This window comes from Musa acuminata, chromosome BXJ1-8 (assembly GCF_036884655.1).
Source record: "Musa acuminata AAA Group cultivar baxijiao chromosome BXJ1-8, Cavendish_Baxijiao_AAA, whole genome shotgun sequence".
Classification (NCBI taxonomy): domain Eukaryota; kingdom Viridiplantae; phylum Streptophyta; class Magnoliopsida; order Zingiberales; family Musaceae; genus Musa; species Musa acuminata.
This window is the reverse complement of record NC_088334.1, coordinates 20,347,314-20,358,712: the sequence shown is the minus strand read 5'-3', so window position 1 is coordinate 20,358,712 and position 11,399 is coordinate 20,347,314. Positions and strand designations below refer to the sequence as shown.

Sequence of the window (11,399 nt, the reverse complement as noted above, 5' to 3'; positions counted from 1 at the left end):
ATGCATCGTCCTCTCTTGCGGCCTATTGCCCAACTAGCCAGTTGACTTCGCAACTCCGATATCCTTGGCTCAATATCTGCTCTTTTTGGCCCGATGCCCAAATCCATGGCCCGAAGCCTTCTTCGATACGTCGACCGATCCTCCAGCCCGACGTCCTATCTTCTGACATGTTTTCCTCTAGCCCAATATGATTCTTCCTGCTTTAGTTATCTCATCCTGATCAAAGCATCTCACATCACTCAAAACGCATATCAAATCATAAACATTTATCAATTGGTTTCATCATGAAAATTTGAGATTCAAAAATAGCAGGGTTGCGACGATGCTCCTTAAAACTCCAAGCCTGCTCTCTGAGGAGGAGAAGGGGAGGAGAATAGAAGAGACAACCCAAAAAGGCTTTAGCATATGAACCATTGGTTCCCTCCTATTTATACAGGTCCCTTGTCAACTTAACCCTAATGGATCCTGCCCTATTAGGTATTGGATCTCCATCCAACTACCTAAGCCTCTTAGTTAATGGATCTCTATCTAATAATATCTCATTGGCTCTTATTGGATCTCATCCGTAGGATCCAATAATTCAGGGGCTTATTAAATATCCAATAAGATAGGGGCTTCGGTAGATATCTCATATCTGAACCTCTACTTATCGCAATGCCTACCATATATGTGTGACCCTTTTGGCCCAATCGAGCTGGCCGTGAGTCATACCTGTCAGAACTTCTTCTAGCTTAGTAAATTATTATCTCCATAATAATTCACTCGACTCATCGACTATGGATGTACTAGGCCACTACGCCGTAGTCTCCAGACAATACAGGGGCATCCAATCCATTGGACTTGTCTGTCCTTAGTTACCATATACCTATAGTTTCTCATCCATCTAATATCATAAAGACCGTATATCGGGCATGGTGCTATCAGACTCATACGGTTTATGCTTGAGTCTCGCTCTAATCGGATTCTCCCGGAAAACTCTTTCTCTCTTAATCTAAATGACCCTAGCTAGGGATTTGTCTGAGCAAAAATATATAGGACATTCCTCTCATGACACTGAGAGTGGATGATCCTTTATCGACACTCAATAGTCCTCGTAAGGTTAACTATCACTCCTGATGATCGGTTGTGCTAGATTTGGAACCTCTTGACCTATAAGTAAGGTATCAAAGAATGAAGTACTCATACAAGATATCTTTGGTATATCAAGTCTAAGGACCAGATATACTACTAGGACTACGAAATCATTATCTAACAATAAGGCATTATCAACCATCCAATATTCCATAAGCGGATTAATTAGTAAACTCATTCTCCAATGAGCACATATACTATATCTCTAGTGTCCCCACACAAGTAGGTATGAGACCAACTACATCCATCATATGGACGAGTATATAGCATAATAGTCTGTCTGGTTATCCCGATGTCCCTCTCGAGTAACCTATGACTGGGATTATTTAGGATCTGGGTTTAAAGGCGAACCGGTCTCATTATCATGATCTCATCATGATCTGATTCTCATTGCACATATCCATGGACATCACAATATATTCAAGCAATAGGTAATATAAAGTGATAAAATATCAAATAATAATAATAAGTAAAAAGACTGCGTGTCAAGTCATACATGCCATCACTCAAGTGATTGGCTTGCAAGGCACCTATGACTAGCAATTCTTTTGTCTTACCATTTAGCTTGGACCTCTCATAGTTTGGAACATGTGCAAATGCACGACAACCAAATACTCTCAAATGCTTGTAGAAAATATCTTTCCCTAACTATATATGCTCTGCAATATCACCATCTAGGGTTGTACATTGTGATAAGTTGATCACATCAACTACAATCCTCAAAGCCTCATCCCAAAATTTTTTGGGTAGCTTGGCTTGTGAAAGTATACACCTAATCTTTTCTATGATTGGGCGGTTCATTCTCTCTACAATAGCATTATGATAAGGTGTACCAGGAACTTTCATCTCATGTTGGATGTCATGTGACCTACAAGAATCATTAAACAATCCTATGTACTTACCAACATTATCTGATCTTATGCATTTCAATTACCTTTTTGTCTCCCTTTCTACTATGGCATGAAATTTTTTGAAGACATTAATAACTTGATCTTTGGTCTTCATAGCATAGGCCCCAACTTTCCTAGAAAAATCATCTATAAAAGTGACAAAATAAAGTGTACCACTGATGCCAAGAACATTAACAGATCCACCAGGAGTTTTTGTCCTCAAAGGGCCATGTACATATCTATAAACATGGTCTAAGGCATGTATTTTTCTAGACAAAGCAAGACTAGCAAATGAAATTATGTGTTGCTTACCAATCAAACAATCAATACAAGGGTTCAGACGTGTACCTCTAAGGTATGCTAATATCTCTCTCTTAGAAAGAGCTTGCATCCCCTTCTCATTCATGTGTCCCAATTGCCTATACCATTACTCTATGTTGAAGTCTTTCTATATGACATTTAACTGCTCACATATAACCTATATAAGATATGATATTTCCTTTCACTAGCCACAATAAGAGAACCCTTATTGAGCTTTCATTGCCCTATGTAAAACCTACTATCATAGTCTTCATCATCTAGTCTTCCAACTGAAATTAAATTTAGCCTCAAGTCAACCATATGCCTCATATCCTTAAGTACCAACTTGCAGCCAAGGTTGGTCTTTATGTGGATATCACCCATGCCAATGATGTCTGCCGTGCCATAGTTGCCCATCTTAACAACATCAAAATTTTCAGACCTGTAGGTAGCAAAAACTTCGTTCGTGGTGTAGCATGATAAGAAATACTTGTGTCAATCACCCACTCAAGATCCTAACACACACAAGAAAAAAAATAATCAGAAGGAGATAAAATCAAATAATCACCACCTTGCACTATAGCTATAGTATTATCCTTTGACTCTATAGACTCTACTTTTTTTCTCTTTTTCTTACTCTTCTTAGGTTGCTTTGCATTGGTTATTGTAATATCCTTTCTCACTACAGTTATAGCAAACAATATCTTTTCTTAATCTTGACTTGCTTCTACCCATGCGTGAACTACTTCTATCCTTGGACTTTGACCTTCCTTTGTTCTTTGAGATAAGTACTTGTGAATCATTCTAAGATGTTGCTAAATTCATTTTTTCATCTCCTTATTCAACAAACTACTTGTTACTTGACTGATAGTGATAACACCATCTAGCGCAGAATTACTGAGGGAAACCACTAGTGTCTCCTAACTTTCTAACAAAAAACTGATAAGTAACAATGCCTGCAACTCATCATTAAGAGACATTTTCATATAGGATAACTGGTTAGTGATACTCTGTATTTTATTTAAATGCTCAGTAATAGAAGCACTCTCTTTATATTTCAGGTTCACAAGTTTTCTAATTAAGAAGGCTTTATTGCTAGTTGTTTTTCTTTGATAGAGACTTTCTAACTTTTTCCAAAGAGAATATGCAGAACTTTCAATAGAAACATGGTGAAAGATACTATCATCGAGCTATTGTCGAATAAACCCGATTATTTTTCAATCTAACATATTTCACTCATTATCTGTCATAGTTGCTGGCTTTGTATTTTCCTCCTGCAAAGATCCATACAAATCTTTACAATACAAGAGATCTTCCATTATTGATTTCCATATCATTCAATTATTTTCATTCAAGCTAATCATGCGAGAAACACTATAGGCCTTCATATTCAAATACAAAAATTAAATCACCAAAACCCTGCTCTGATACTAGTTGATGAGATTTAAAGAAGAACAAACTTTGTATACGAACAAATACTAGTAGGTCGTAACACGCAACAGAATTAAATATAAATCATAATAAAATAGAACACCAAGATTTATATGGAAAACCCCTCCAACATGAAGGGTAAAAATCACAGGATAAACAATAGATAATCCACTATAAGAATAATGAATATATAAATCTCTAAGTCTTTTATCCAAAACCCAAGCAACAATCTTAATAGAATAATTAAGATACAAAGATTACGTCACTGTGCATAATATCTAAATTTTTTCCAAGTAATCACAGCAAGAATCTATTATAGATCTGATCTAACCTGAGATGAGAACACTGCCAGGATGATTAAGAAGAGTCTCTCTACATTATCCTTATCTTCTTTCCTTTCCTTCTATTGTTTTTCTACTCTTTTCTCCTCTTTTTTTAATCAAGTTGCTACTGTAATTTTTTGTCTTATTGCTGTAGTTTTTTTCCCTATTTTCACAGTCACCATACTCTCCTTGTTAGATCTAGGGTTAGGTTAAAAGAGGGATAGGTAATGAACGGTTAAAACTCATTATAAGTTATTAAAATTCATTATGGGCTGAACTTGTGAGCTATCAGCTCAACGAGAACAAGAAAATTCATGAACACAGAGGAGATTATGGTGATGGCCGAAGAGGTGAGCTATGATGTTGTGGTCACGGATCCTGACATTGCCAAGTTCTCCAGCATCGTGAACTCGTGCGATGTGCTGATGCGTGTTCATGGATCAGCGCTTACCAACATGGTGTTCCTTCTTGGAAACGCTGCGGTGATCCAAGTAGTTCCATGGGGTAATCCGGACTGGATTGCAAGCCACTACTTCAGGGTACCATCCAAGCAAATGAAGCTGAACTACATGGAGTACAGTATAAATGAGGAGGAAACTACACTCTCCGAACTGTCCCAGAGATCATGCAATTTTCAAGGTCCCCAAGTCACTGCATCCTCAAAAAGCAGATTGGGATACATTTTCCAGGATTTTCCTGAAAGAACAGAATGTGAAGCTTGATGTGAGATAGTTTAGGCCTTTCCTGGAACGTGCCCTTCGGATTCTCCATGAATAGCAGAGAGAATGAGTTGGTTGGAGCGTTCTTTTAGCGCCTCCGATGAATTTATCAACTACTTTTTCTCTTCTTTTTTTTTACTTCATTTGAGGAACATCTAATGTGTAATATGTTTAATCATCCAGTTCCTTATTTTTATTTATATATACAAGGACATCTTAGATAGATAGGATAATACGGACATTGTTCTGAAGATGAAATCAAGGGTGATGTTTGAACCTACAAAAGTTTTCTTGAAGCGTTAGTTTCTCATCATCAGAATTAAAATTGAGAAAACACCGGGTGGAAGATTATCAAATGGAACATTTTGAGACAGTCATATTAAGAATATCAAATGGACCTGCGGAAGTCTCCCGACGCATCAACTGTTTCTGCGGTCGGTAGGCTGATTGGTGTCAATCATGTACTGCTCCCTCTTCTCTCTTTGACAGTTTGATGGAGAAATCCAATTCTTCGTCACCAATGTTCAAGTTTGGCGGCCCCATAAGTAAACTCGATGTCCACAAGAGCGACGAAGTCGCCTCTATTTCCACGGTTTCACTATCCATCCTGCGCAAGTTCCGGATGAATATCCTACGTTGATTTCACACAGTTTAATATGACGACTTTGTTCTCTGGAGTAAGAATATCCAGACAAGTAGCCGCCGCTCCTCCTCATACCAAGGCATGGTACTCAAGGTTTTCACTAAATACTCTTCGAATGGCTGAGATAAATTGTGAGTTGGTGCAAGCACGGGGTCTTCCCTTTCGACAGAAACAAGGAGGGCATGCTAGCATTTCTTGTCCTCCTTTTTGTCTTTGAGCAAAGCTTGCTGGAGCTCTGATTTGTTAAATCTGTAAATGTGATGATAACCAAGAAAGAACGTAATTTATGTCCTGCTATCATTTATCCGAATAATGCTTACTCTTGAGCCATGGAATGTTCAAATGAAGAGTTGGTATTGCAAACCATCTGACACAAGATCGATTCAGGTGACACTTTAACTGGGTTAGATGTCTTCATCTAAAGCAACCTGCTTGCCATCTAATGGGACATATCTTGACAAATTAATCAACATTAGTATAGTTAGCAGTCATTTTCTCATGATTCGATCATTTGAATAATTGGTTTGTTAATTTTATTAAGCCTGAACTACCGATTCAAAATATTTACTCCCAATAAAAGTACATTTACGTAACCCTTTAAGTTAAATTAATTCTTAATTCACATCGTATGTGTTAAGTAATTAGAATATTAGCATCTTTCCCATTTAAGAGTTTGATGTTCTGATCAACAACAATATAGTCAAGAAGCATGATGTACGTGAGACAAAGTCTAAGGGTGGCTTTACACCATAATATATTCTTTAGTCCAATCGTTAGGTAGCTATTTTCCACCCAAATCTTTCATCATTTCTAATGTAAGGTTAGTTTTGATATTATTTATTATGATTCAATCTGATACGAAAATCCTTTTGTTAATTTTGTGAAGCTTAAATCATTAGCTCAAAATTTCTAAGTCCAAATTAGTGGTAGCATATTGACATAACCAATCCATATAATTCTTTATCTACTTAGAGTATGAGATTAATTGAGATATTATACATTTAGTTATTCTTTAAAATTTAAAAAACTAAGATCTTCATCGAGTGTAGTACTGAATTTTTAGTTAATTTACCATATTCCCCTTTAAAATTGAACATGGAAAAAAATATTTTTTTTAAAAAAATAGAGTTAGGATTATTATTTTTTAATATTCATATTCTAAATATTTTTGAATCAATACCTCCTGTTTTACTTTTTTTTCAAACAGTATCCCTAATTTAAAAAAAAACCTAAATTGTTCCTAAAATTTTTTTTCACCTATTAGAATGTTTTAGCCATTACAACAAAAATAATATAACCTATTTGAAAACATTGTAAAAGAACCAAATGGAATCAAAGCACATTAGAAATGATTTGATACATCATTCTAGTGTTCAAATAAATATTTATAATAATTTAAAAATAATATTATATAAATAGAAATAAAATTAATTTGTTATAGCATTTTGATCATCATAATAAAAACATCATAAGACCTACTGGAAGATCTAAATTGACTCATAATCACAAACAAACCAACTAGAAGCCTATAAATATGATATCATAATGATCTACGAGTAATGATAATCAAAGAGACATAATATGATGTCATTCATAATATTTTTCAATAGCGTTTATAGTATTTTTAATATTTTAATAAAACACTATAAATATTATTGAAAAATACTATAAATGAACCAAATAAAAATATAATTTAAAAATAAAAAATAGATGATAAAATATTTTAATAAATATTTTTATATATTTTTTAATTAGAGATACCGTGTAAAAAAAACAAAAACAAAAGGAGCATCTTTGTGAGAAATATTCAAAATATAAGCATCGTAGATTTATGGTAAATCTCTTTTGATCAGGTACAATTCCGGAGCATGTATGATTAATGCTTCGGTTGGTGGATGTCAACATCTTAGTCTACAGCTAGACTGTTAATTATGAGTGATTATTCTTAGCTGTCTCAACAAGTAACACCATTGCAGTGGGGAATTCATCCACAAAAGTCTCTTGAAAGGTAGTACTAGTTGGAGAATCAGTCCTCAACACTGATGCATGCACCTCGTTATAGTTTTCTTAATTTATAGCCTCATCTTTTTCACTCTTTTGTTCTGGAAGCTCAAATAATATGTTGTATACCCTCTGCAAGACCTATCCTTTATTGACGAATTGCTTTGAATCATCTACAGGGAATTCCAATGCTGACTTTTCCCCTGTATACCTAATTTCAATTACCTGCATAGGTGCAACTGTGTCTATCAGGGAATCAATGTAATTGTTTTTGCTAAGAAAAATACTATGGTATATAAAGTTAGGATGTGTCCTTGACCTTGACCTGGTAATATATAGTATGGTATGGTATACTTGTTTTCGCTAAGAAAAATACTATGGTACCTGCTCCACATGGCCCATCTTATACTACAATAAAGTCGACTTCTTAATTGGTCTTGGAAATGTCTACATGACTCCATTTTTCTGTGATCCTTACCTACCTACTCCTCACATGCCACAAACTATTCAACCTAGATGTCACACTCATTGAAAGAAAACACGGAATTGAAATTTGCAAGCCGCCTTGTGATTTGAAAGATCTGATCAACTGTTCATATCACCAATTTTAAATTTCACTACGCCAGCTTGTTTTTTTTTTTTCTTCCCCTTATTGGAAAACAGAATAACAGTATTAAACTTTTCACTCGATTACTTTTTTACAATCATATAATAAATATAATTAAATTGGCAGTAATGTGATGATTTAACTCTAAAAATGGACTCTGTTTGGCTGTCTCATCCCTCAACCATATATTACAATAATACAAAAGTCAAGTACCCAAACCTGCTGATTGGGCACCTCTCTCCATTCTGTTCTTCCTCCTGTTGTGAGTTCCACAGAGTTATATGGGCTCAACATTTGCTACCTAATCTCTAACAGCTCCTTCTGTCCGCCTCCAAGGAAAAGATGAAGTACTTCTGAGAACCATAGAAGACAACAAGACAAAACGATAGCTAGGAGGAGGAGATGGCGAAGGCGTTGAGGAACCTCAACCGCGCAAAGCCTCAAAGTTGTGGAGTAGGATTGCTTGCTGTATTGATCCTGGTCTCCCTGTCCTATGTTACGATGTCGAGGACGAACAAGATGCGCATATCAATTGGTAAGTTCCTCTGTGGTTCGTGTTTACTACATGTTGTTCCTTTAGCTCGTTCGGGTTCTCATGACTCGTGAGCTTTGCAGCAACTTCACAGCTTCCACCATTGTTGAAGGTCAACTCCACCTCTATGGCATCTGATAAATCCGATGGACATGACGATTCTTCACAAGGTACACAAAAATCCTCCTATATCTTTTATCTTTTCCCATGGATTGACATCTTCAACTTGTTAATCAAACTGACTCAATTCTAGAGAAGGAAACTGGATCAGGGTTATATGAACATGTACAGAAAAACTAACTGGTAGATACATGATTCTTTCCTCCTTCAGACGGTGACAAAGCAGGAAGAATCGAGAAGAGTTCTTCTGTCGATCATGTCGAGGTCCCGGTAACATACAGTCGCGGTGAATTAGGTATGCTGTCTGCCTTCCTAAGTTGACCATATTGAACAAGTTGTAATCAGACTTTCGTTCAAGGCAAGTAAATAAACAAAAGTAGGGCGCTCTGTTTCCAAGAGGATTAATGGAGTTCCTTGTACATGCATTCCATCCTTTCATTCTTCTCTCCCTTTTTCTTGTGTTAAAGAAGTTGATTTCTATTCCTGTTTCGGACCACTCGTTGCATTTCACCAAGAGGGATCTCACCTGTCCATTTTGACTGATTCCAGTAGTCCTCAGCAATCATAGAAAGAGATAAGTTCAAGTGATACAGGAGGACCATCACCGATTACTTGACTAAATTCCTGATCTCAGGCCATTGAATCCTCTTTCTATGTCTTCTTATATATTCTTGTTTGATCTACTTCATGCCCTTAGGCTCTTCTAGCCCTTCTCTTTTCGTATGATCTATAGCACATCAATATTGTACGACGCAATACCTTTAGAAATCTTGTTGATTTGGATATTTGAATTTCCAATTCTGAAACCACCGTTCTGTGATTTGCAAAGGTGGGATGAAGCCAGAGAAGAAGCCAATATGTGATCTTTCAAACAGAAAGTCCGAGGTGTGTGAGGCAGGCGGCGATGTCAGAATCATCGGCAAGGACACCAGGATGGTGTACGTGGCTCCTCCTCAGTTCGGCGACAGCGGAGGAGGCGAATCATGGACCATCAAACCTTATGCACGAAAGTGGGATGCAGGATCAGGAGCTCGTGTTCGCGAGGTGACCATGAAACTAGTCAATGGCTATGGAGACGATACGCGTTGCTCCGTGAACCACACCGTCCCCGCATTGGTGTTTGCCATCGGCGGATGGACCGGAAACTTCTTCCACGACTTCGCCGACGTGCTTGTCCCTCTCTTCCAGACTGCCTACCCTTTCGGCGGCGAGGTCCAGTTCCTCGTAGCCAACATGAAGCCAGAATGGGTCAAGAAATATCAGCTCTACTTCAGAAAGCTCTCCCGGTACGAGATCATCGAGTATGACAACGACGACACCGTCCGTTGCTTCAAGCATGTGACTCTCGGTCTTAGATGCAGCAGCATCGAGGACTTCCAAATGGAGCCCTCAAAATCTCCGCACGGCTACAGTATGGTTGACTTCGCCAAGTTCACCAGAAGCGCTTTCTCTCTCCAGAGAGACCACTCGTGGAGGAGCGACGAACAACACAACAAGAAGCCGAGGCTAATGATCATAAGGAGAGCCCGAACAAGAAAATTCATGAACGTAGAAGAGATTGTTCAGATGGCCAAAGAGGTGGGGTATGACGTTGTGGTGGCTGAGGCAGACGATGACATTTCCACGTTCTCGCGCGTCGTGAACTCGTGCGATGTGTTGATGGGCGTTCATGGAGCAGCGCTTACTAATATGGTGTTCCTCCCCACCAACGCCGTCGTGATACAAGTAGTTCCCTGGGGTAACCTCGACTGGATAGCTGGCCACTACTTCAGGGATCCTTCCAAGCAAATGAAGGTGAACTACTTGGAATACAGCATAAGCGAGGAGGAGACGACCCTCTCAGAGTTGTACCCGAGAGACCATGCCGTCTTCAAGGACCCCATGTCACTGCACCATCAAGGATGGGATACATTTTCCAGGATCTTCCTACAGGAACAGAACGTGAGGCTCGATGTGAACAGGTTTAGGCCTTTCCTGGAACGTGCCCTGGACATTCTAAGCCAACAGCCGAGAGAATGAGTTGGCTAGGAGTTCAACTCAGACTAGAAGAGATATGAGCTGCCGATTGATTTCTTGATTTGTATTAGTTGTCTTGTAATGAAACAGAGAAGAAAGGAGAAGAAACACCGGTACTTACAGCATCTTTGTTGCTTCCGATGCACAAAGCAAGGGAGAACATGTTTTGTGTTGGTACTTAATGTCCCAGGGTAACATTTATAGCTTGACTTACTTCTTTCAATGGACGATCCAGAACAGTCGTGGGGCACATACATGCTAAACTGTGACTTACCAATTGGATGGAGTTGTTTGGTGTCCATGTGCTTTTGGCTGGGGCGCTGTTTGGTAAACTTGATAGATTCCCGAGTCTGTGAGATCCTTCAATTATGTTTGCATCATGGCGTTGGGCTGGCATCCGAAGCCACAGCTAATCATGTATGTCATGTGCCATTGATTCCCCAGCAGGCATCCTGGGAAGAGGTTGACGTAATTATTACTGATAGGCCGTGGAAAACCTTATACAAAACCAGTGTCGCTCGTCTGTTGCTGATCCGGAGTACAAAGGGAATCGATTCTGCATTGCTGGTAACAAAAAATTAGGCACTGATCAGCCTCCACGAATTTGAGATGCTAAAGAAGCTGCCACGTGGTTGCATGCTTCAATTTAGTAAGGAACGCTCTCGTTTTGCTGCACCAATACACCG

At 38.3% G+C, this 11,399-nt stretch overlaps 1 protein-coding gene across 1 annotated transcript; it reads left to right on the top strand.

Moving 5' to 3' along the window:
* Positions 1 to 8,281: 8,281 nt before the first annotated feature.
* On the top strand, positions 8,282 to 10,976 carry LOC135587670 (alpha-1,3-arabinosyltransferase XAT2-like). The gene is made up of 4 exons (XM_065079309.1): positions 8,282 to 8,580; positions 8,661 to 8,747; positions 8,909 to 8,992; positions 9,527 to 10,976. Exons 1-4 carry the CDS (start codon positions 8,448 to 8,450, stop codon positions 10,714 to 10,716), a joined length of 1,494 nt encoding a protein of 497 aa, XP_064935381.1. The 5' UTR covers positions 8,282 to 8,447; the 3' UTR covers positions 10,717 to 10,976.
* The last annotated feature ends 423 nt before the right edge of the window (positions 10,977 to 11,399 follow it).